The 25700-nt window shown below is 33.9% G+C and overlaps 3 protein-coding genes and 1 long non-coding RNA gene across 6 annotated transcripts; 2 read left to right on the top strand and 2 right to left on the bottom strand.

Annotated features, from left to right (window-relative positions):
- Positions 1-369: 369 nt before the first annotated feature.
- On the bottom strand, positions 370-3986 carry LOC147545231 (transcription factor bHLH63-like). 2 transcript variants are annotated; one of them, XM_086634134.1, is made up of 7 exons: positions 3127-3986; positions 2743-2964; positions 2501-2635; positions 2133-2204; positions 1810-2007; positions 1228-1339; positions 370-587 (listed from the first exon to the last, which is right to left on the bottom strand). In XM_086634134.1, exons 1-7 carry the CDS (start codon positions 3730-3732, stop codon positions 547-549), a joined length of 1386 nt encoding a protein of 461 aa, XP_086490260.1. In that variant the 5' UTR covers positions 3733-3986; the 3' UTR covers positions 370-546. The 2 variants fall into 2 exon arrangements, with proteins under 2 accessions (XP_086490260.1, XP_086490259.1); XM_086634133.1 differs by having other exon boundaries at positions 1228-1336; positions 3127-3983.
- A 3013-nt stretch (positions 3987-6999) lies between these two features.
- LOC147545232 (uncharacterized) lies at positions 7000-19996 on the bottom strand. Of its 2 annotated transcripts, none has more exons than XR_015223331.1 (6): positions 19816-19996; positions 11673-11770; positions 10882-10935; positions 9630-9727; positions 7805-7893; positions 7000-7533 (listed from the first exon to the last, which is right to left on the bottom strand). It is a non-coding gene; the product is annotated as an uncharacterized LOC147545232 (long non-coding RNA). The 2 variants fall into 2 exon arrangements; XR_015223332.1 differs by having other exon boundaries at positions 10848-10935.
- On the top strand, positions 18213-19476 carry LOC147545233 (protein RADIALIS-like 3). Its single transcript, XM_086634135.1, has 2 exons — positions 18213-18614; positions 19258-19476. The coding sequence occupies exons 1-2, from the start codon at positions 18346-18348 to the stop codon at positions 19283-19285; spliced, it is 297 nt and encodes a 98-aa protein (XP_086490261.1). The 5' UTR covers positions 18213-18345; the 3' UTR covers positions 19286-19476.
- Positions 19997-23235: 3239 nt separating the features above from the next.
- LOC147545234 (uncharacterized) lies at positions 23236-24776 on the top strand. The gene is made up of 4 exons (XM_086635812.1): positions 23236-23678; positions 23903-24062; positions 24143-24498; positions 24578-24776. The coding sequence occupies exons 1-4, from the start codon at positions 23236-23238 to the stop codon at positions 24774-24776; spliced, it is 1158 nt and encodes a 385-aa protein (XP_086491938.1).
- The last annotated feature ends 924 nt before the right edge of the window (positions 24777-25700 follow it).

A 25700-nucleotide genomic window follows, 5' to 3' on the forward strand; every position in this document is an offset into this window, starting at 1 on the left:
CGCTGCTATTTGTCTTAAAATTGGACTAACCACAAGCGGAAGGCTAATGTCGCCAACTCCCATTGATCGGTCTTGTCGCCAACTCCCATTGATCGGTCTTTTCACGCTCCACATGGTCGGATCAATGAGAGCCGGCCACACTCCACCTTTGAGGTGACTTTGGGCATAGTATTCGTTTAGTCACACTCTTTATGGTAATCCTAAAACACCCTTTCCTTGAGGAAGAATATTCAAATTGGTCAGAATGAATTGATTAAGAAGTTGAAAGTTTTAAAAGTGAAAATAGACACCAATATGGATCAAATAATGAGAACACTATTATTTGCTTCCCTATCATTATTATCTTAATAAAACAAAAGCATAGGCTAGTTTAATGGTTAATTAGGGCAACATTATAATTACTATATTGGGACCATATACACAAACATATATACCAAATTGTACTTAAAAGAAAAAGAAGAAATAGAATACAACATTTGATCAGTAATTCAGTGTAATAACTCTACTAATAACTCCAAAGAGATCTCTGCTAAAAATATCCAACATTTACATCTCCATCTTTAAATTATTGATTACATCCAAGGATCCTGCAGCAAAAAAAAAAAAAACATAAACAATAAGTTATTTTAAAAACAATCTGATGTGGAAAGAAAATTAGGCGAAGGTGGAATTTGGATCCATCTCAAATAGATTTCAACAAACTCACAGGGGCATTTTAGAATTTATGTCAATACGATGGAAAATGCTAAACTTGCACACAAAGTCACCACGAAAGTGATGTGACATCATCTTAACGGCATACTCTTACTCACTATTTTTAAAAACAGTCGGGATAGTGGCTTGACAAACAATCAATTTTTTTAAATATTAAGCGATTTAGAATCAGTGCTATAGATTGTGTCAATTACGCTTTTAGCCAAATTTGGAGTAATTGTAGCACTAAGCTAAATATGAAACTATGCATTGTGATTAAAGAGATGTTTATAGGTCAAATTCACTTTTGGTGTGGTAGAACAATAATGAAGGTAGAAATATTAGAAGTTACTTTCTTGGTTTTCAAAAAAAAAAAAATTAAAAAAAATAACAATGGGCCCTATATAGGAAGTAATTAAGCTTAAAAATTAACTTTAATGTTACTTGGGGTTGTTAATCATGTTAATATATATGTGGGGTTCTCTAAGATCTCCATTTCTTAAATTTACAATAACTTTATTCCTAATCTTTTACCTGTAAATGATTGATGTGGGAATCCAGTTGGGGTTCTTCCTTGAAGATGAAAATCCTCCATACTGTAAAGGTTTTGAAGATCAGTCTCCCAAGGTAAAGAGGGTTGCTCCTGCTGTAATGTAATTGCGAACCCAAATTAAGAAAGACAATAACAAATTAACCTTGATCAACTAAGATTTTATTTTAATATATATTTGTCTAACTTCCTAATAGGCCGCAATTTCTTACTAGCTTTCTGATTTAACCCGAAATAGATTTTTTGGCCCCAAAACTAACAACTTTTTATGAGTAGACTGTTAAGTCTATTTTTCTCTTTGTTATTCGCCTTTTTGTCTTTTCTATTGCACCTCTCCTTTCTTTATCATTTTTCATGAAAATGGGAAGGAGAGTGAAAGATTAGAGAGACAAACGAGCAAGATTTGAAAGAGAAAAACAGACTTACCAGACCACTCACAAAATTGTTAGTTTTAGAAGCCAAAAGTTCTATCTACTGTGAAAAGTTGGAAGCTACAAGTTGGGAATTAGTCATATATATACATGTATTTGTATGTACGTATATGAATTAAGTTAAGAACAAATTACGGCGAAGCATGAAGTGTCTAGGATGGTAGCCGGTGGTGCAGTCACTGGTGCGCTTAAGGTTCTTCGGAGAGCTGCCATATCCAATCCACAAGATGATACCATTTCTTGAAGTGGGTTGAATGGAAGGTAGGCAGGGCAGTTAGCCATTTCTTGTGATATCCCAACAGGAGGAGAAATGCCATTGCAAGCCAAAAGCATCTATAATACCCAATTATGATTTGATCAAAAAAAGTTAATTATTACTTAATTCACCTAACAAATTATACTAACAAATATTCAAGTAAAATGTCTAGATGAAAACAATAACTTCTAATCATACTTACATCTTTGGTGAAGAAATTATCGATGTTGAAGTCAAGTCTCGGATTAACAGTAGCAAGTTTCATAGATAAAAACTGTAGTAGAACATATAAAAGGCGACACGATCAGAAAATTTATAAAGAGTAACAAGAGAATTATATGATTATATCTAACAACTAGGGATCAAAAAGAATTGTTTCGAAAAATTATAGCCCGTTTGTACATACAAACGTCTCACAATAAGTATAGGGCCGCTGGTTGGATTCGCCTGACCAGCTAGCCCTAGCTCTTTTATGAGATGACTATACACACTTGCAATCTAAACCCTGTGTTGGTTTAGAAATCTAATGTTAATAACCATTTAGTGACTTTGTGTTATATCATTCTTTACCTCAACTTGTTTTTGAAGAGATTGAACATAATTGATAATTTCATCAAGCATTCCAGCCTTGCCTGTGATCTTGTTACACCCAGGGACTAAATCTTGTAAATATTTCATTCTCTCACTAATCTTTTCCCTTCTTACCTACACAAACAAGTCCAAACACAAAATTGATCAAAATCTCAAACAAGAAATCAGATTATTTCAAAAAAATTCATCTTCATCATAAGTAACACAAAAAAAAGACTTACCCTTTCAGCTAAACTGTGGCTATCTGTAGCTTGGCCTCGACGAGCTCGAACATGGATATAATCCTGTTTCTGAACTTCAGATATCTTTGAATTCTCTTTAGATGATTCCCCAGATGTTTCTCTGATCTTGGTATTTTTCTGTTCATGGGTGATCTTTGATTCAACTTCCTCTGTATCCAATTTGATTTTCTTCTCTCTTATTTGATCTTCTGCTAAATCTACCTATATTTGATTTTGAAATTGGAAAAATCTTCTGAGTTAGAACCAATTAAGAACATAGTAAGATGATAAAGATTGATGATATAAACACAAAATTCAAGGAAACAAGTAGAAAATTACAAACAAGAAAAAAACAGAGAAACTTGTAAATTAACAGTTACAGACCTTTGGGTTTTGTTCTTTATCTGCCTTTCTCTTCTTCAATTTTTCTCTTCCCACCTTGGAAACCATTTTTTCCGATGAACCCATGTCTCTACTTATCTCTTCCGTCACCATCACTGCAACATTACCCACTTCTGGAATTACATTTCCCACCACCGGAGGACAACTGAAAGTCCTTGAAATTGAGGAATTTTCCATTTCCACTGAATTAATACCACATCCAGTACCTGTACTATTTTCCACACCGAAATCAATTCTGGGTACTTGATATTTCCCAAACTCTGGCCACCCATTACCGAAATTTGGATCAGTTTTGATTGTACAGTCAGTAGATTCTCTGATCATCATAGAATCGTCACAGTTGTTGTTGTTGTTGTTGGTGAGGAAACTGAAATTAAAATTAGAAGTAATTGAAGGTAATTGTAAGAAATTATTGAAATGGGTATCATTAAAATAGCTTTGTTGTTCAAGTTCTTGAGGAGATTGTTGGTTTTGATTTTGTTGCTGCCATTTTTGGCGAGCTTGTTGTCTTTCAAGAACAGTTATATCCGTACCATTTCCGGTGGAAGTCTGTAAACAGTGTAACATCTCCGGTAGAATTCTGTTCATCACAATAAAAGAAGGGTTGTTGCTACTTTACGCACTGAGTGTTAGTTATAAGAAAAAAAAAATCGGCACGTAAGCAAACTTTCATGCCAAACGCATCTCTCTCTCTAGAAGAAGAAGGTTGCTGCTATCTAAAATTGTGTAAGGTTGAAGAGTGTAAGATAATGACTTATATATAATATGAGGAGAAAATTAATTTCTCATTAGAAGTTAGAGAGAGAAAAACTTTTTCAGTGGTTTCTTTCACCGGATATGCCGGTTACTGATGCAAGTAGGGGCTGAATAAAAGAAAAAATTTATTCATCCCTCCATTTTGGTCCCTCCCCCAGCCCTCTGCCGATGTGGCAACATATTAATGGAGTATATTTTCTCACAATTCTCTCTCCAGTTGCTCCACACTCAAGTGATATGTTGCCACATCGGCGGAGTGCTGGTGGAGGGACCAAAATGGAGAGATGAGTAGAATTTATCTGAATAAAATAAGAGTAGAGAGTAAAAGTGAATTTTGGAGAAAAGTCCATCTAAATCTAAGCCGTGGGTTATGGGTCCTACGACGACATGAGGACACGTGGGCGTGTCTGGTAATAGATAATGATATGACTCTAGGCAACTGAGTTATTTTGGGTGTTAGATAATTTAGGTACCGTTTGCCTAAGATGGATACGGAATAATGGAAGAATATATATGCTTTTATTTGTATAGTGAGATCGTGCTTTTATTTGTATATTGATAAACAATATAAGAATCCATATAATCGTATTTCTAGGGGAAAATTATGAGTTCAAAACCTAAACAGAATTGTAACTTGTGATATCTATTTTATTAATTTGATAAGTAGATTTTAGAATTCCAAATATTTTATATCTTAAAACACGAGATATCAGAGTTGTTCATACGGTTCAAGGAATCACAAAGAGTGGTAAATCTTTTCAGAATATTACCAAACAATTAAATTATAATAGTATTGAATGGGAATACTATAACAACCTAAAATTTGATTTAGAATCTTAGTCATTGTATTTACGACCCAAATAGTAGTTCTGATATTTAAATTATTAATATTTTAAGAACTCGTCGATACCATCATTTTTAAGTCAAGTTGTGAATAAGACTCGAAAACAAATTTTTGCATATAGGAATGGATATCCTTTACCCCACATTCGCATTTTAAAAATATGTTTGAATCACATTTTAAGTAGAATAAGATTTACTTCATCAAAAAAAAAAAGTAGAATAAGATTCTTTTATGAAAGCGAAAATTACAACTCTAGAGGTTTGATTATGTTTTCTATTGACTCTCTTTGAATCATAAACTCAATGATTTACAAGTACAATTACGTCTGCCTCTCTTTATCCTCTCCGAACCAATTACTAGCATTCATCTTAGATCGAGAATGTTATTCGTGGTAATCATATTTTTTTCTGCCCATTTTGGAAGATATCAAATCCAACCAAAAATTATACAGCATAGCAAATTTCATCTACCAAACGAACCCTAACGTTTTTTGTGCATTGGTCCTTGAAGGATTACGGAAGAAAGTTGGCCCAGTTTACGTTAACCTCACGTGGTCACTTACACATGGCAGCCCTGCATGTCTAATTTGTAACATGTCAGATTGATGACGTGGTAAAACGGAAGGGAGTTTCAAATTTCTTGTGGCTCATTGGTCCTTCAACTCTTTCTGTTGGAAGTTTTACGACACTCTTAACTGTTTAGTTTTTAGTGAGAGAAAGTGCAAAGAACTTCCACTTAATTGCTTACATACTAAAACTCAAGATCTTCCCCTTAATAAAGTTTTATTCACCTCTTCTAAATTTAGACCAAGAAAGCTCTCATCTTCATATAATACTTTGTAACTTCGTTTCGGCGCATACTCTTCAAATCTTGACAGTGGAGAGATATACATGTTATCATCGGACCTCTTAATCTCATGTTAGGCATAAAACCTAATTTTCTAAAGTTATTGGCTAAGGAAATATGTCAATACAAACTACGTAGGAATTTGCATTTTAGCTCTTTGAACAATCCTTGAAACTGACAAAACCTATACAAGTCAGGGCAAACTATGTACCAACTTGTACAAGTTTTTTTTCTATACAGATCTATCATGTGCAAACTTCACACATACAACTAAAGTATAGAAAAATTGATTCAATATGTTCTCTTATAAAAATAATAATCTGGACTGACTTATAAGTATGGGAGCCCTAAAATTGAATGATTGGGAGAAAATCTCAGATATCATAAAAGAAATTGAGTAATAAATTGGATGATATTTCTAGGTGTATCTAGCAGAACCCAATGTGATATCTCTCAATTATTTCATATGTTTGTTCTCTTATCTATCTTCTTGGATAAGTTCTAAAATACTAGTATTATCTTTTCCAAAATAACAATAGATAAATAGAGAAGAGAAAGGGTCAGGAGATGGGGAGTAGGGAAGGATACACCAGATCCAAGGTAATATGAGTAATTCTCCTTCAATTCTAGGGTTTCCCTCTCCTTTTTCTTGGGGTTTCGAGATAGACCATATTATGACCCTCTTATTTTTATACATGATTATAGTATCACCGAAATCATGGCTTCCATGTTTTTCTTTTACTTGAAAATCACGAGATCACACTACAATACTACATGACTATATATTAAGATCTACACCAGACCGTAGTTTAGAATTTCATTCGATACGTGCAAACTGGTCATATTTCAGAATTCTATTAAATACAAACAAATTTAGCCTAGAATATCATCCTTTATGTCAAAAAATCAATATTTCTTCAAACAGTACAAAAGAATTTTGAATTTCTATAACTAGAATTGATACATGCTAACAACATATCTTCCTATGATGATATATATCCTTATTATTAAATGAGCTCTATTTCTCAAGCAACTCAACCGAGCTTCTACTTAATACTATCAGCGCTACCGCACTATCTATATGTGTCTACTTCAATTGGCTTATTTCTTTCTCTAAGATCTTATTTTCAACGAAGTCGTTAGGTCTGAGAAGAAAAAAAACTTCAAATCGTCTTAGTCTCTTAGAGTTTCCACAAAGATAAGGAAAACACAATCTATTGGTCTTATTCGGGGCGAAAATACACTATATGAATGGAGAGTTTCGATTCTGAAAATCATGAAAACCACTTGACGCCACATAATATAGGCATTAGTGTGTACATTTTTCGGCGGGTGGGAGAAAGAGACAGTAGCAAAGTTTGGGTCGGTAAGATCATGAAAAAAAACAATATACACAGAGAACAGGAAGCTGATTTAGACCATACAAGGGACTTGGATTAATGAGAATAGGGTTTTAACTTTGAAGGCAAAAACAGAAAGTAAATCAAATTACTTTATACAGATAAAAATGGACGACAGTTTCTTGTGATGAAGGACCTCAAAAGTAACTATCGACTTACTTTTAATGGCTAAGCAAAGATATGGGACCTACAAACAGAACAATTATAGTACTTGGGGGGTATGATTGAATAAAGTTGGGTGTAGTCAGAAAAAAAAACCCTAATTTCTGATGGAGGTTGAGTACTGAGTCATTGTCCTGTGTCATTTTCTACTGTTTAAAACTAGTTACATTTGTAAAAAGGAATCTTTTTATTTGCTTAAGATATGATTTAGAAAAGTATAGGCTCATACCTTTTTCCTGTCTAGAAGTGCATTCCTAACGGTAAGATCATAATATGCCCGTTCGAGTTGAATATATTTCTTTTTCGTTCGGCTTCAAATGATTCAAAGAAATTTTTCTTCGAAGTTCCAAGTATCCATCTTCTCTTTGTCATGTAATGTACCTGTATTTATAAGAGGTACAAAATCTGGAATCATTTTAGCATCTGTAAATTTAAGTATACTTCAAAGCTATTTTTATCCCCTTCCGAAAATCGGGTGATCCGATATATGTCCTATAAATAAGTATAGTGATGAGGTTGATTCTTACTAGCTAAGATTTCAGACACACACAAGATATATGTAATATGTATGAGTGTTTGCAAATGCGGAAAGTAATTGAAAATGGGAAGAGTAAAACCGTCCCTTTGGAAAAATGAAAAGGATGAAACATACGCTAGAGGAAGGGGTTGAACCTTCAACCTTGTGGTTAACAGCCACACGCTCTAACCAACTGAGCTACTCCAGCGTTGTTGTTAAACGAACTGCAAGAAAACATCCAGAGAAAGAAAAGGCTTATGAGCAACAAATAATGGTAAATGGGCTCTTTAACTCGTCTACCATTGCTAAAAGAAAGAATTTGGATCTGCCATCACTTTTAATACATCAGTATATCTCAATTATGAGAATCTTATCGGTTGTATATGGGACGTGATTGGTATATTTTCAAAGCACAATAATATATTTCATTGGACAAGACTCATTTTAAACTGAAAAAAGTATCTGGTCTTGTTGACATGTAATAGACCAATAGTGAACTACAATGACTAAGGGTATAGAATATTGAAAAATATTTCATATCTTACAACTTCTTTTATGAATAGTATATTGATATGTCTCATGAAATATTAATTAGTTATTAGAAAGAGATTGTGGTTGAACAAGATATCAATGAATAATGGTGAAGTTTCTATAGAGTAAAGAGGTTGACAATTAAATCAGAAATAGAGAAAAACAAGTCTATTTATCTAAGAAATGTCAATGAGAATAGAATATGTATTTTCTTAATATAAGTATTGTTATGAAGTAAACAAATATTTAATCAATGAAATTCACAGTGAAAACTATGTACTTTTTGCAAGATCAGAATCATAGCAAAAAACTATATGGTGTGTTTGGATGGCGGAATCATGAATCCGCGGATTCATGAGTCCTTGGGATTCATGATTCCACGGATTCATGAATCCTAGTAATATTATTTGGCTTGTTTGGCAACTAAGAATCCTATGATTTATTATTATTTGAGTATTTTTAAACGTCTTTAGAAAAAATATGATTTTTGAAAAAAATAATGATTTTGAAAAAAAATAATGATTTTGTAAAAGGAAATACTTTTTTGTTGATTTTAAGTTTGAATTTAGGTTCAGTAATCCAAAATCCTAGCAAATCCTAGGGGGGTAGGGTGAGATTTTGGTCCAATACAAATTTTGGAATTAGGAATCTTTAGGATTCAAGAGTCCTAGAATTCTTGGTAGCCAAACAGACCAGAGATTCATGATTCCTACCAAATTCTACTTTTGATAGGGATCCTACTTAGGAATCCTCCAACCAAACACACCAATAATGATATGATAATTTTCTTATTACATTTGAATCGTAGGCTAATTCTTCTATTCGTTCTCATATACCTATCACCAAATCGTTAAAAATAAGCAAATATGATTTTTTTTTTGCTATTAGATGAAAAATTAAAATTGGATTACACAAATAACTAGCCACACAAATGGGATGTACTTTCTCAAGATGCAAAAAACACATTATGAAGAGACATGAACTGCACAGAGAGCATGCATGAACTGACTTTCTTTCAAAAGGAAAGAGCTTGTATATGCAAGTAGAGGTCAGAAGTCTAGTCAAAGATTATTCATATATGCAAAATTAGAGTTACCCATATGAAGTCCAATAAAGAGATATAATTCCCCTTCTCATCAAACACTTTTATGAAGGTTTATAAAAAAAACACATTTATAAAGGGTTACCGCCGCTTAAAGTTTGATTCAGAGTCTTATTCAATGTATTTGACAACACAATTTGTACTTTTAAGTTTAAATTATTGAAATTTTCAAAAAAAAGAAGTGTTAGTGGTCAAGAAAATTCCGTATTAAACATTTTTCATCTATGTGATCCTAATATAAAATAAATTATATAAGAAAAAAGAAGATTGTGAGATTACCTTATCCAACAAAGTGGGTTATAAGGAAAAAAAAGATTGTGAGATTACCTTATCCAACAAAGTGGGTGCCATCAAAGTGGGTGCCATCAAAGTTTTGGTTTGCCAATGGTCAAATGGCTTTTGAACTTTCAAGATAGAGATTTTAACTGTCGAAATACCAAGAAGAGACAAGATCACATGAATGTTTAAGGGAATAAAGATTTTGTTTAGAATATGTGACATAACCCTAGTGATAGAATTAAATAAGTGATCAAGATTTGTAGTTGATAGTGCAAGGGTAGGCATACTTAGGAATAATAGAGTCAAGATAAGTGATGAGTGGGAGACCACTAGACCACAGGTTTGTGGTATTAAGAAGCATCTCCATCTCTCTGTTTGGGTCTTGTCTCCCTTGCTCTTTAAGGCCTAATTCGACCCATTTCTTTACCCACCCATTCTCACAAGCTTACTAACTTATAAGTCGCCAGCTAATCCGACTATGCCCTTAAAATATGAGTTTTCGGGTTTGGGTTATACTATGATTAAGGAAATCATGCCACCGAATAATATATAAGACCCTGGCCAATATGCTATTAGATCATCAAAATAAGCGAGTGTGCAAAAAGCTTTGCCGCTTCTAGTTTGTGAAAGGACTGATATGAACCGATCCATCAAAGTTTCTATCTTTTATTTATCGGTAACCTCCGTATACGTTTTCACATACACAGTCGAAAGAGAGAATTATCGACAAATATTTGTCTACAGTAAAGCACAAAACTAAACTTGGAACTCAAACAGTATTGACCCACTTAATGTTTAATAATATGGATTCTCCAATTATAGCTTTAGGAGAATCTGCACTTCTTTCTATCAACTTCTTATTTTTCTAAAGATGTTATGCTGGGGTCAGGACCTATGGGTTCTTTTAATAAAAGACCACTAGTACAGAGACCTTGGGCTTATTTCTTCAAATGTAGGGTTTCTCTCCCAACTGTAAAGATGATGGAGTGGAAAGAAGTCTTTTAGGTTTATGATTGTGTTTTTGGTTAGGTTTCAAGCACTTGTACAAAGTCAAGATGAGGATGAGAGAACCAGCTGAGCTGGGTACTACTATATCAACTCTTTCATGGAGAAGCATCCATCTGTTCTCCAAGTGTTAATATCACACTATCATTTATCCCCTTGGGCCATATGAAAATTCTACCATGTATATGTAAATATATATTGTATATCTCCTGAATAATATATGAAAATGGTATGGACGACTTAGACGAATCTCAAACCCACCTACCTACGCGTAGAAGCTCAAGGTCAATGTTACCTGGTATGCTGATCGCTCCTGTACGTGGTACACCGTACATGTAACAATATCCTCCTAAAGAAATACAAGAAATCAGGTACACGGTACACTATGGGAGATAGAGTATCCAGTAACTTTGCTCAAGAGCACATCCCTGATATTTGTCTTTGTGTAAATAGTTCGACAAATAAAAATTTCATGGCTATCTGAATAATATCTAACTTTTCTGTAATTGTCAATTGATTTTGAACGGGTTTCTGTGAACTTAATAATCTTTTAACAAATTTTAATAAAATTGAAGCTTTTCATGGAATTGATGATTGGACTCCAACCAGGCATGATTCAAATGCTCAAACCAAGGGCTAGAAATCACTTCTTTACTGGGGGAATTTTCATAAACCCTAGGGGTACATATATCTCATCATTGAGATCAATTCATGTACAGGGAAGTACAAAATAGAAATAAAATTCCATATACTAATCATATGATTAAAGAAAAACATAGAGGGTATCATTACATGGAGAGAAAATCTACCAAATTTCAAATCCAAAGAGGAATTTATATAAAAAATGATAGCATAAGAAATTTAAATTGTGAAATTATGTAGATAATATGGATGTCTTCTGATATAGGTTTAGTGGACCTAGCAACTAGGGACCAACATATTTATATGACAGAAGCAAGGACAAGATCTAACTGCAGAATATTGCTATTTATATATGTAGGACCCATATGGCACAATGAAATAAACTGGAACCAGGGTTTTGGTTCAAAGTTCAAATCAAGAATTCATAAATAATCGAAGGCATACCTTGTCTACACTCATGAGAACTGCTCAATAGTGATATCTGATTTCGAACCGACCCGTTGACACACTTCTATTCAATGTATTCATGGGAGCCATGATATCTGTTGGACCAAAGAAATGAAGAACTAATAATATTGATCAGATGATTATTTTCGAAGATAAAAGAGGAACGAACAATTGTATGTATTAACTAGCTGACGCCGTTTATCCAATGACTAGTCATGATCCATATAATGTGTCCGTTAACAATTAGATGAAATGTTGTCTTAGGTTTCATTTAGGGAACAGGTATTGAGATATAAATTCACACCTGAAACTTTGTTTCATTATAAAATGCTAATAATAAAAAGTGTATCATAATATGCTAATTTGAATATAATATAGTAGGTAAGAGAAAATTAGATATATTGCCGAGTAAAGAGTTGACCAAAATCGATCTTAATTATATCTGATTTGAGAGTTCAAATAAGTTCAGCCTTTCAGGTATAGTGATTTCCTAACTACAAAAAAGCATCAATATGGAAACCAACTTCCTTAACTCAATAATGAAATGTGCCTAAAGAGAGGTTGGAGGTGTGAATTTTTGTGGACCTAGACTGTTTAGTCCTGGCAAAAATGGATAGATATAATGGTAGATCTGCAAGAACAGTGTTCATGGGGTTATGGGTGACAGACAAAGTGACAAGAATATCTAAAATTGTTGGTGAGACAATCTTCACCAAGAAATTATCTGAAAGCTAAAATTACATAGCATGTCAAAACAGGTAAGGTAAGATTTCAAAGTTAAAATAATCTCTTGCTTGCATAGGCAAACTCTTAAAAGCAAAATGTAAACACGTCTATTTCCCTTCTAGTATATGGCTTATCAAATTTTAGTTAAAAACTTCACATCCAAAGCAATATCCAAAGCAATGTAAACACGTCTATTTCGCTTCTAGTATATGTCATGAAGATTGTTATGATGTAATAGTGGCAATTTCTGCTACAGCATATTAACATATATATACGGAAAAGGGGAGAAGGATTTTTACTATATAATATAACAGTATACCCTACAACAGCACGCAAGCCCATTCAAACGTAATTCTTTTTTTCTTTTTAAAGGTAGTGTGTAAGTGCATATTTCTGTTATATAAATGGAAATAGCAAAGGTCTACAAATGAGATACACCTATGGCTTTCGGTCTTAAAGTCTATGTCAGAAAGGATAAATATGAGTCATTATAAGCAAAGAGTACTAACAAGATAGCTAAGGCCAGATGATTCCAAACTATCAACTCTAGTCGAATATGGAACTACTTAATATAGTTGTGTATAGATCATTACAAAAACTAAACCAAAATGTCCACCATGGGGTTCGGAGAAAACGGCCAACTGTCAGACTCACTTCAAGAATCACAGGAACACAACTTCGCAAAAAAATCTATGCAGGAACCTTACAAGCATATTTCATGACAATCAAATATTCACACCCTAACTTAAAAGAGTCCAAAATATTTGCGTTTTGAGTTTTGACATGATTTTGATTGTACTCAGGGATGGTATGCGAACCTTAGCAGTGAGCCAGGTGCAAGTGAACTTTCTAAGAATTACGACTTGACTATGTGTCTAATATCTCTCATGAACAGTATCTCTTTTCCTGTTTAAACATTAAGTACTCCCATGGACTCCTTCGTTGATACCCTCTCTTAGGCAGAACTAACATAGATCAGTGTCCACAGAAAACTAACAATAGATTAACTTAGCGACTGCAATACTACCTCATTGCCTAGAAAGATCACAGGCATCTATCTTATTCATTGGTGCACAGATCTTTAAGAGCAATGAAACTTCAGCACTCAACTTTACTGGGTTTCAGTAAATTAAAGCCCATTTTCTCACAATGAAAAGAAGTTGGAGCCCATTGACCACAGCAAACCTAGGGCGGAAATGCGGAGTTTGGGCCAGTTGTTCCAACTGGATTTCCTTGCAAGTCTGAAAACCTCGCTTTGTGGGTTGGGCCCACGGTGAACCCATAAATCAACCTCAGACAAATTTTACAACTCTTCAACCTCACCTGAGACACTTGAATTAGGTTCAGCCGTTCAAGTAATACAACATAAAGCCCAAATTCAGAACCAATTTGGGCTTAGACATTTGGTAAATGGGTGCAGGTAATCTGCATTTTGCAGAATAATGTTGAATATACAACAACATATTGTAATTGCAGTGGTGACTCTATATGTAAAAAGCTAGTAGTACATATGTCAACTAAACTCCTTGGTAGTTACACAAGAAAGTTTAAGAGTTCGCGAGTTGAACTTCTGATCAGCAGAAGACTTTCACGTCGCAGTCAGTATTGAAGCCCAGTCTTGAAGGTTACAAAACTACCAATTCCTATAAACACTGGTATAATCAATCTACAGATGTTTTAATTATTTATTATCACAAATATCACATAAAAAAGATAGAATGAGATAGATCAGGTCAAAATACAAGATCAACGGCGTTCCCAATGCATACAGATCTACTAGAGGTTAACCATAGTAAAATCATATGTTGAGCCAGTAATATGTACTGTCATGAGTTCATAAGCCATAATATGTGCTAGATGGAACGAGTTATATGAAGTCATGAGGATAGCAAATTCTAGAAGATATGTTTAGGCCTTATGTGACAGTATCAGTTAGTATTTAACAATACAACAAAGTATGCGAAAAACCATCCACAAAGGAAAAAAAGGGACCCTGTATCCACTTGAATTTTGGAGAAAGAACGTGACAGATGAAACCAAATCGATAAATTAATCTCTCTATTTACATTCCAAAATTTCTAAATCCTCAGATTGACTGACAGTTCGTTCAGTCACCAAAATACCAATGGCACCCGTATTTTTCTTGAATGTAAACTTGTATCATACATCAATTTTCTCCTCTGAAAATATATGATCATGTGTCCGGGCTTTCCTCTTTGGCAGAAGCAAACTAAATACAAAACCAATTTATTAGCTTAAACTTGGTAATTTTGAGCATAACTTGGAGTGATTTCTGCATTAGCAATTTAATGCGAATATAAAATTGTGTTTTGTTTGAACACTAAAAGTATTATAGGAACAGCAAGAGGACAAGAGAACTCAAATCTTACTCTATCAGGGAAGGACCCACTACCAAGTCTTCTCAAATTGCATCATACGAGCATCCGTAGTTCAACACAGCCTGGACGAGGAAGATGCTTAATCTTATCTCGTTGCCGATCCAACAACGAATTGGCCCACAAAATTTTTTCCAATGACCTCTGAAAGTAATTTTCAGTCATTTAAACCAACTGGGATATATTGAATCATTTTATTTTCGGAACTGTTTAGTTCATTGCTCCTCCATGAGAATCCTTATCATGGTCCCTTCTTCCTCAACCAATTATTCCATCATATCTTATCCGAACGATTCAAGCCATAGATCTATTATCAACTTAACAACATCTTTTAACATTACCACCCTCTTCCCATCAATATATCGAATAATATCGAACCGAATAATGTTGAAATTCATTTCCAATTATAACACAAAAAGAAATATATCTATCACCACTTTTAGATAAAGATTATGATTCCAATCAACCTCAAAGCAAAATCTCTTATCCTCGGGATGTCTCATTCCCACTCCCTACAAATAAATCCAACGATTAGAAATTTTATTTTATTTGCTCCCTAGTGCAAGGATTCCCACTACAAAGGTGATTCTAAAGCTATTGCTAGTGTAGTCAAGTATGGGTAAGTGGACATGTTGGCTCCTGAAAAGGCATTGATTTTTCTGACCTATGAACTGAGTCTAAATTCATCTGAAGTATCGAAGTATCTATACCATGACTGTTAATGAAAGTCTGTGCAGATATCAACCCTGCAAATCAGTGCATGGAAGATTTCAAGCTTGTGAGCGTCCAACTGAGAAATCTTAAATATTATATTCTTAGTCACAAAACTTTGTCAATATGGGACTATTCTCACAGAAAGCCACGTAAAACAGAATTTCACATTGTGGGGAATCCATATTAGTTTTACTTTCAAGTGGTGAAGATGAAATGGTAAGCATTCCAAAATATCGGCAGGATGATGTATCTTACTTATCATTAACTACTTATCGCTAGAGATTCTTAACAATGTTGCAGGAATCCAAATCAAGAAATCAACATCAGACTCAGACGGACCCCTCCCACATTTGATAGTAACAGAAAATGATCTATGCAACTCGTTCAAAGAGGAATACCAGCATCATCATGTAACAATCAAACAAAAAATATAGATATCTAAAGAAGCTATCAATTTTTTAATCTAAACTTTGTTTTAGAATGGACATCTAGGATTAGCAAAAGACTAGATGAAATTAGGTCCAAACTCTTCGAGCTAACTAATTTTAATCATAATTTATAGTTATCCAAGTAGTTGACTGAAAGAACATCTAAAAGAGGGAATGCAAGAAATGTTTAATTAGTGTCCTTTTCGGGCTTTTTAACACGATTCGGACACAATGAAACTGTTGCCAGAAAAATAGATCATTACCATTACGCAGTAGTTTATTCAAAACAAACAATCCAAAAGTAGTTCAGAAAACAGTATTCTATAAAGCGCAATGCTAGAAGAGGCTACAAGTTATAGCCTACTCCAGACCTACAAGAAATCAACAGTCCTCATTTTCGAGTCAACTCTCTTTCTCTCGTGATGAATTCTTTGACTCCTTGATGGAGTGGATTCTTATTTAGGTTTGGGGTATGTCTACTTTTTGGCCTCTTCAATCATTTTTCTTCTATAAAACATATCAAAACCTATTATGTAACCTGACACCATTGCACTGATCGTCCTCAAATACTTGGAAATTTCAACAGTATAAGTGTCACATCAAAAGCTAAAATATCATCCTCTATATTAATTTTCATATCACTCTGAAGGCTTACTAAAGTGTGGAATAGACATTTCTTAAGTCTACTTGCAAAAGTGTGGGAGCCACTGTAGACCCCGTGGCATCTTGTTTTAGCCAACTTGCTGAAGAGGGTACAAGATGACAACATTAGTTGTCCAAGCTATTAAGATCAACTGGTTATATGCTAAATTCCTTTCAAAATTCGGAATCAGAAACCAAGAAGATATTAGTTTGCTTCAGAACCACAATTATTGGTTTCACTTGGAGGGATTGTGAACTGGTTCAACTCAGTTCAATGTGTCTGATCTAAGAGATCTTATGATCATGTGATCATAAACAGTAGTATTATTTTGGATCCTTTATGAAAATCTACATCCACATAAAAGCATGTATCAACATATCTAGATACACTGAGAAGCATTAAAGCCACATAAAGTTCTGAGTTTCTGAGAAGTGAGATAAAAGCCAAAAGACAAAAGTCACAGCTAAAAAGATAAAATGGCTGTATTCATAGGCATTTCTAAAGTCCAACAGTTCAAGTTTTCCAACTGTTACTGTTATGACATCACCCAGATAACTTAGAAACTCTAGAAAGTTAGATAGATAAGAGAGATGAAGAGAGGGTATTTGAGAGAAAATTTGTCTTCAGTAAAGATGGCAAGGAATCAATTAAGGCAGTGCTCAGTGATGAAACTAACAAGTTGGTCCTTTTATTTACGTGTTGACTGAAGAGGTTAATCTGCATGTATTTTTTATGAAAAAAAAGATAAATGCGGCGCACCCAAGACTGACACAGTCTAAACAAAATAGCAACACCTGTTGACTACTCTGATATCCAGATGAAACTAGCAGGTATCCTCATGGTAAAGAATCAACTTGCCAAATAGCTTTAAACCCATTTTGGACCTTGTTGATCAATTTAGACAAATAACACCATTAATGAACAACAGGACCTGTTAATCCCACTGTCTTCTCTTCAGGCAACAGCTTGGAGGTTACCCTAAAATGAAGGATAACCTCAAAAAAAAATACCCAACTTGGGTATTAAGTATTAAATGATTAATCATGATTCTTGAGTTTTCATTAAAACTAAGGATAAGTCGGTTTGTACTTAAAGACAGAAACAACTAGGTCATTAAAAATTGTGGGCTGTTAATATTCTTGTAACTAGCCAACAGGAAGGAAGGGAATCATTTCATACACCTTTGTTATCCAATCATAATGTCATATTAGCAATCTAGCAAGGGGAATATTAAGCTCATGCTGATAATTAAGAGAAAATTAAAGAACTTAACTAAGAAACGACAACTAAAATGGTAAAATAATCAAAAATAGATACTAAATTTGTTGCTGTACATTAGTCTTTGTTGCATCTAGTGGTTCCAAAGAAAACGGGTCACACGTTCTTCTACCCTCTTGTAAAAATATATTCCCTCAACTTGGTGGATCATCCACCTCTTCTCCTGTATATAAGGAACATGCACAATGATCTCTTCTCCACATCCCTTGACTAGTTAAGTCTCCTCTTCTTTGACTAAAAATAGCTTATTTCTTCCCTTCATTCCCCTTCGGTCTAATACTTGTATTCACAGCCTTCAATCCGTTTACTAATATACTTCACCTCTCTCTATCTCTTTTTAGTCTCTCTACTAGTCATCGGAGTTCAAACTACATTTGCTCTTCATATCCACCTAAACTACTAAGCCTGTTCATAGACGTTTTCAACACTAATCTTAATTCTCACCCTTTTTAGTTTTCAACATTCTAATCTCCAAAACCAACACAATGACATCTAGTTCTATGCGTGGGTCAAGTTCATCATGGACAACCAAGCAAAACAAATCATTTGAAAAAGCCCTGGCTTTGTATGACAAAGACACTCCTGACCGTTGGCAAAATGTAGCCAGGGCAGTGGGAGGAAAATCTGCTGAAGAAGTGAAGAGGCATTACGAAGTTCTAATAGAAGACCTTAAGCATATCGAGTCTGGTCAGGTTCCCTTCCCTAACTACAGACTTACTGGTGGAAGCAGCTGCCTGAGCAACGAAGAACAGAGGTAATAACCACTTAATAGTAAATACTAGTATTCATTTACATAAACAAAGAGATTCCTTCGTGAACTTTTTTAATCTTTACCCTGTTTTCCCTTTGATCATATATCAGAGTTTTCTAACAAATCCACCTATATTCTTTGGTAGTCTATATACTTAGGGTCCCATTGAGTTTAAGCTTTCAATTTTAGTAATGGTTGTCCATAAAAGCCAAAATCCCTTCCTTCACAAATTTTTTATTCACCAAAGGGAACACCCACACTCCATCCACACTCTTATCTTGTTCCTAATCATAAAGAAAGACCACATGAAATCTAATCCTACACACACTAGCTTCACATGTAATAGGTCTTCGATTTCGAGCTCAACACCGATATATAAATTAATATTGTAATACCCACAACTATTTATACGCCCTTCCTACTAAGATCATCCTCCCACTATACCTAGTCAACTATTATTTCTAATCATCACAGTCCTAATTTTTTATTTGTTTTATCGAAAGACTATTTAAATATTAAATTAAAACGTGTTATTTAATCTCGATGCGGCTTGAAATTAGTTCAGTCGTTGTTAACTATCTTACATTGTTCAAGTTGGTTTGATTTGTTGGCTAAGTTTTGTTTGTTCTATTTTTTTCCTTCATAGGCTTTTAAAGTATCTAAAGCTCCGTTGAAGTTGAAGCAGATCTAATGGAAAATCCAAGAAGACATAAAAATAAGAAAAAAAAAAAAAAAAAAGAGTGAATAAATCAGATGTAATCTGGTCTTTTTTATGTTTAGGGTTTTTTTCTCTTATCTCACTCTTTTTATTGTCTTTGAAATTTCCTTCATCTTCCGTTTAAAGCTTTAGGGAAGAACAATGTGATATTTGTTTCTTTTTCACTTCTCTGTTCTATTGTAATGGATCTGTAAAATCAAACACGAATTCTACTTGTTTACTAGATACATCACTATTACTCTTCATCTAATTGAATCGAATGAATAAACAACAAATTCATCATGCTTATTAATATCTTAGGTCGTGGATTGTACTAAACTAGATCTAGATGGATGTACTCGGTTAGCATTTATCTGACACTAAAGTATCAAATCAAAATCGAAACCTAGAATCGCAGATAATAAAATTATCTAAAGACATTGATCAATGAATATATTAGATATGACAGAATATCGAAATTCTGATTAGGGTTTCAGTATCGCTAACCTGTTAAAGACGGTTCCTCTGCGCGAAAGATCAGATTTGAAGGTCCCATTCTCTACGACTTTGAAGGTGGAATTGACGAAGATTAAAGAATCTCAAACGAAAATTCAAAGAGAGAAACTGAAGTTCTATGAAGAGTTCGCGGAAGATGGAAATGGGGGAACACTAGTGAAACTAAAACGGCGGGAAAACTTCCTTGCTTTGAAAATAAATGGACGGTCATATATCTTCTGTTATCGCCACCACAAGTCAAGGAAATTACGCTTTTACATCTACATGGCTCGGATAACAAGCCCATTACTGCCAAGCCACCTTGTGACCTTGGTTCTTAACCCTTGGCCAGCTTAGGCATTAGGGGCATAAGATGGTGTAATTTTCTAGAAAGAAAATGTTATTTATTCAATCAGTTCCTTATGGATAAATTTTGTTGCACAATGTGGGCTAAGCTTTTGGCCCAATTCATCTATGTTATGTTAAAAAGGGTGTCGTCGACATTTTACGCTTTAATAGAGATAGTGGAGGTGTAGAGTACCAAAGTTTGTGGGTTATTTTCAGATAGAGGTAATAACTATTTAGGTCAAAAAAATATGCAAAATAGTTGGAAAGACACATAACATTTGGAAATTATCAAAGAGGTCAAAAAAATCCCGAAAGTGTCCCGAAAACGTGAACAGTCGTAATTGCCCTCAACAAATTTCGAAATGACGCGCCTGTCCAACATATATAAAGTGATTTTCAGAAATAAAAAAATCAAATCTCTCTTCTTTCCCTCGCGATTCAGCGACTTTTCAGTTTCCCGTTCGAAAGTCTTCGTTCTTCTTCATCTTCTTCCTCGAATTTAGGGTTTCTAAAGGTTATAATCTCTCTACAATCGACTAAATCAACACTAAAGTAAGTATATCTTCACTTAATGTTTCGATTTCTTTTGGTTCTATCAAACTTTCTGTTCCGATTTCTTTAGATTTGTAAACCCTATTTGTTTGATTTTGTGTTTATGAATTTTGGTTACAAACAACTTTTAAAGTAGCAGATTTACCTAATGTCTTTGAAACCTAATATATCTTTGACTAGCAAACCCTATTTGCAGTTGTAGATCTGCAAATATGGTTTGTAAAACCGAAAATATTTGATCGTGGTTTTTGAATGATTTTTGAAATCATGATTTGCAAAAATAGATCTGCAACTAGAGTTTACAAAACCTTTGCTAACACTATTTGCATTAATGATTAATGAAGTGTCTGAACATTGTTGCTTAGAACAGTGTTAAAGGATTTATACAAACATTATATGCATTAATGAATAATGAAGTGTCTGAACTTTGTTGATTAGAACTGTGTTAAAGGAGTTATACAAACATTATTTGCATTATTGAATAATGAAGTGTCTGAACTTTGTTGATTAGAACTGTGTTAAAGGAGTTATACAAACATTATTTGCATTATTGAATAATGAAGTGTCTGAACTTTGTTGGTTAGAACTGTGTTAAAGGAGTTATGCAAACATTATTTGCATTAATGAATAATGAAGTGTCTGAACTTTGTTGGTTAGAACTGTGTTAAAAGAGTTATGCAAACATTATTTGCATTATTGAATAATGAAGTGTCTGAACTTTGTTGCTTGAACTGTGTTAAAAGAGTTATGCAAACATTATTTTCATTATTGAATAATGAAGTGTCTGAACTTTGTTGATTAGAACTGTGTTAAAAGAGTTATGCAAACATTATTTGCATTAGTAAAAACTGAAGTATTTGAACATTGTTGCTTAGAACTGTGTTAAAGGAGTTATGCAAACACTATTTGCATTAGTAAAAACTGCAAAAATGGTTCTGAAAACAGTTTTGTTTACTGCTGAAAATTGGTTCTCTTGATTGATTATGCAGAAAATGGTGAAAGCTAAAATAGCAGGAAATCAGATGGTTTTATCAGATAGTACCGAGCCTATGCAATCTGATAGTACAGATATTGTGGTATCAGATACTTCAAAAGTGATGAAAACAGTTAGTAAAAAGGTTGTGAAAAAAGAATATCACACTTACAACTACAGGAGCACAATGAAGAAAACAGCAATGTTCATGAAAAAGATAGGTCGTAAAATGAATTTTGAACACTGTAATTCACTTTCGGAAACTCCCTTTGGTTCACTTTTTCAAGCTTTCTATGATGAAGAAATAGAAGCAGCCAACTTAGAGCGACCAATATCAGTTATCTATGAGTTGGTCAAAAGATACAACGTAGAAAAAGGAAAATTTGAATTTGGTGAGTTAGATATAGAGTTCAAGGTAGAAGATGTGGCTATTCTGCTAGGAATGCCAAAAGAAGGTGTACTTGTTTCACCATTTGAAGGGAAAAAGGATGAAGAATTTGTTAGTAGATATTTCGGGAAGGCGTATAAAGTTTCTACAACAACCTTAGAATCAGCAATTGAAAGTTTCTTTGTAGAAGAAAACGAGAACACAGAAGATTTTGTGAAGTTGATGATCATGCATATCTCTTCCTCTTTCCTGTTTGCAACACAAGCTGGAACGACTATACAAACATCATTCACAAACTTGTTGAGGTCAATGGAAGGTATAAACTCAATTTCATGGCCTACTGTAATACATAATTACATGATGAAGTCAATTGAAGAGAATGTCAACAGACCAGCAAAAGCTTCAGGATGTCTTCTTCTTTTACCGGTAAATTAATTTTTGTTCATCTTCATTCACATTATGCAAAATTACATAGTTTTCTCGTCCTAATATGTTTGTGTTCAAATTATGCAGTTCTGGTTCTGCGAACATTCTAATCTTTATAGAAGAGTACATCAAAAGAAGGACAGATGTCCTCGCATTATTAGATGGAGTCTTGACCACATGAAGTTAGATTTTCTTGATGCTCTGGAAGATCTGACAGCTAACCAGGTATATTATGTTTACTTTTGCAAATCATTAAGTAGTATACTAGGGTTACATACTGTATTTTTCATAGATTGTTTGCGATGTTGAATGCATTTTGTAATTTGCAAAATACATTGTTTGAATTTCAGCTCTCCGAAGATTTTTTTGTGCCACTTTCAGAAAGTGAAGAACTTCTAATTTCTGGTGGGATATAGACTATGCCTGATGAAATTGATGTTTCTAATTTGAAACATCTTGAAGATAAAGTTCAAAAATTAGAAGTTCAGTGTGAAGATCAAGAGAAAGAGTTGAAGATAAAAAATGAAGAAATTGAGAAGTTGAAGGAAGATTTGAAGATAAAAAATGAAGAAATCGAGAAGTTGGAGGAGGAAATATGTTGTGTAAGAGAATCAAACATGATTCTAAATAAAGATATTGAAGAACTAAAAACTGCAATAGAAGCTATAAGTGCAATGAGGAGGTTGAGGAGAACACATCAAAAATGAAGAGCCCTGAAAAAAAAGTGGCTTCAAAGTCAAATACAATGAGTATGGAGAAGAATGTTACTGTTAGTCATGAAATGACTAAGTTGAACAAAGAAGTTGATACGTCTAAGTATCAAAAAAGAAAGTTCAATGAAACTTCAGACTTCGTGACACCAACCAATCAAGTCAAGATGAAGAAGTTAAAAGTTAAAAACAAATCAAGAGGTTCATCAATTGAGAAAGTTAGTGTTCAAACTAATGAAAGTGCAGAAAAGAAAGCAGCTTCATCAATTGAGAAAATTAGTGCTCAATCAAAGGGAAGTGCAGAAAAGAAAGCAATTGAAGATGGTAAAAAGGGAAGTGAAACTAGTAACAAAGAAATTGAAGCTAGTAAGAAAGGAAGTGGAGATTTTGAAAAATGGGAAAGTTCTGAAATATGGAATTTGTTCACTAGAGAGGAACTCAAAACAATTAAAGGATTCTATGCATTGGCAGACAAGAAGTAAGTACATTTCTTCAAGTGTTTTCCTCATTGTATGCATTTGCAGTTTCAACCATATATCTGCAAACAATTAGTTGCAAACTCTGTATGTGCAAACAGTTGGTTGCATCTTTTTTCCTGCAAACAGTTGTTTGCAACTCATTGGATGCAAAAATATATGGTTGCAGAATAGTGTTGCAAGTGGTTGCAAAATAAGTGATTTTGTTTGAATATTTTTTTTGTAGTTCAATTGCTTGGGATAAAAACCAACAGTTGTTGATTTGTGGAGAACAAATCGAGAGTTTGATTATGAACGAATTTGTTGATAGTCAAATTATTGATTGGTATCTAGAATACAGAGTGGGAATAGTCAAGGATATGGCAGTTTTCAGCTCAACAATATGGGTAAGATATTTCAGACTACTATATTTTGTATTTAGTTTTGGATTATTTATCTAATTAGATTAACGTTAATTTACATGCAGACTTTAATGCAATTTGAAGCTTCGCAACGGAACATGTCACAACTACTTGCTAAGAAACTCAAAGAAGCTTTTAAGAAGAGACGTGACTGGTTCCTGTTCCCATTAAACACAACTATTGATGACAAGAGTAAGGTAGGTTGCCATTGGCATCTTGTTGTTTTTGATAGAGTTGATGCAGTATGGTATCATTATGATTCTTTGAAGAAAACTCCAAAGTTAAGTATGAGAAGTGCGAAGGATGCAAAGAAGTTCGCAGTCATGTTGGTTGACATGATCAATGAAGCTGGACTAACTAAAGAACCACTGAAATCAAGTCCAAAGATAACCAAAGTTAACTGCCCAAAACAGAACAACTCGTGAGTATAAAAAATCATTTTGATTTCATTGTTTTAGCATATAAATGATGAGTACTAATTAGTGAATAATATAATGTAGGATTGATTGTGCAATGTATGTGCTTCTGTATGCTGATGTTATAAAAAATGGAGACAGTCCTTTGATTAAGCCAAACTGGCCGGAAGAAATGCCAGAGAAGGCTTCAAGGAAGAGAGCTGAAATTGCAGCTGCAATCTTGAATGATTCAACAAACAAACCCTGGGTTGAAGGATCAGTTAGTGATGAAAATGCTGATTGATGTATGTGAACAGAACAAGTATACAGAAGTATGCAACCAATTGTTTGCATATTTGATAATTTTCTAACTATAGATGTTTGCAGTATTGATTGAATATTTGATAATTTCCAAACTATATTGATGTTTGCATATTGTATGCATATTTGACAATTGAAAACTAGTATTTTACTAAATGTTGGTAGTTTTAAGATCAAAACAATATAGTTATTAACTCTTATAATTCTAAAACAAATCGGGGGCTACGCCCCTGAACCCCCGTCAAAGATATTTTTACTAAATGTTGGCCAAAATAATATAAAATTTGTTAAGACCAAAAGAAATTCTAAAAAAATCGGGGGCTACGCCCCCGAACCCCCGTCAAAAATATTGAACTTATTTTAAAAATAGAAGGCAACAATCACCCATCAAAATTTATGAAAAAAAAACAAAATGATTATGCGAACACCTCAAAAGTAAACGAATCGTTTATATGCTTACAATAGTTGGAACTCTTTTGCTTAGATGGAATGTGCAAACACGTTTGCATAGGTAGAATGTTTGCATATGCTGAACGTGCAAACACATTTGCATAGATGGACGTGCAAACACATTTGCATAGATGGACGTGCAAACACATTTGCATAGGTGGAATCTACAAGTTTGAATGTTGAATGTGCAAACACGTTTGCATAGGTAGAATGTTTGCATATGCTGAACGTGCAAACACATTTGCATAGATGGACGTGCAAACACATTTGCATAGGTGGAATCTACAAGTTTGAATGTTGAATGTGCAAACACGTTTGCATAGGTAGAATGTTTGCATATGCTGAACGTGCAAACACATTTGCATAGATGGAACGTGCAAACACATTTGCATAGGTGGAATCTACACGTTTGAATGTTTGAATGTGCAAACACGTTTGCATAGGTAGAATGTTTTCA

The sequence above is a fragment of the Eschscholzia californica genome, unplaced genomic scaffold (genome assembly GCF_041429995.1).
Source record: "Eschscholzia californica isolate CP2 unplaced genomic scaffold, dmEscCali1.0.p SCAF_4, whole genome shotgun sequence".
In the NCBI taxonomy this organism is placed as follows: domain Eukaryota; kingdom Viridiplantae; phylum Streptophyta; class Magnoliopsida; order Ranunculales; family Papaveraceae; genus Eschscholzia; species Eschscholzia californica.

Coding starts and splice junctions, on each gene's coding strand:
- LOC147545233 (XM_086634135.1), top strand. CDS start 18,346: ATGACATCTAGTTCTATGCGTGGGTCAAGTTCATCATGGACAACCAAG. Junction 18,615..19,257: donor CTGAGCAACGAAGAACAGAG/GTAATAACCACT, acceptor TTTCCTTCATAG/GCTTTTAAAGTATCTAAAGC.
- LOC147545234 (XM_086635812.1), top strand. CDS start 23,236: ATGAGTATGGAGAAGAATGTTACTGTTAGTCATGAAATGACTAAGTTG. Junction 23,679..23,902: donor TATGCATTGGCAGACAAGAA/GTAAGTACATTT, acceptor TTTTTTTTGTAG/TTCAATTGCTTGGGATAAAA. Junction 24,063..24,142: donor TTTTCAGCTCAACAATATGG/GTAAGATATTTC, acceptor ATTTACATGCAG/ACTTTAATGCAATTTGAAGC.
- LOC147545231 (XM_086634134.1), bottom strand. CDS start 3,732: ATGAACAGAATTCTACCGGAGATGTTACACTGTTTACAGACTTCCACC. Junction 2,636..2,742: donor GCCACAGTTTAGCTGAAAGG/GTAAGTCTTTTT, acceptor TTGTTTGTGTAG/GTAAGAAGGGAAAAGATTAG. Junction 2,008..2,132: donor ATAATTTCTTCACCAAAGAT/GTAAGTATGATT, acceptor TGGGTATTATAG/ATGCTTTTGGCTTGCAATGG.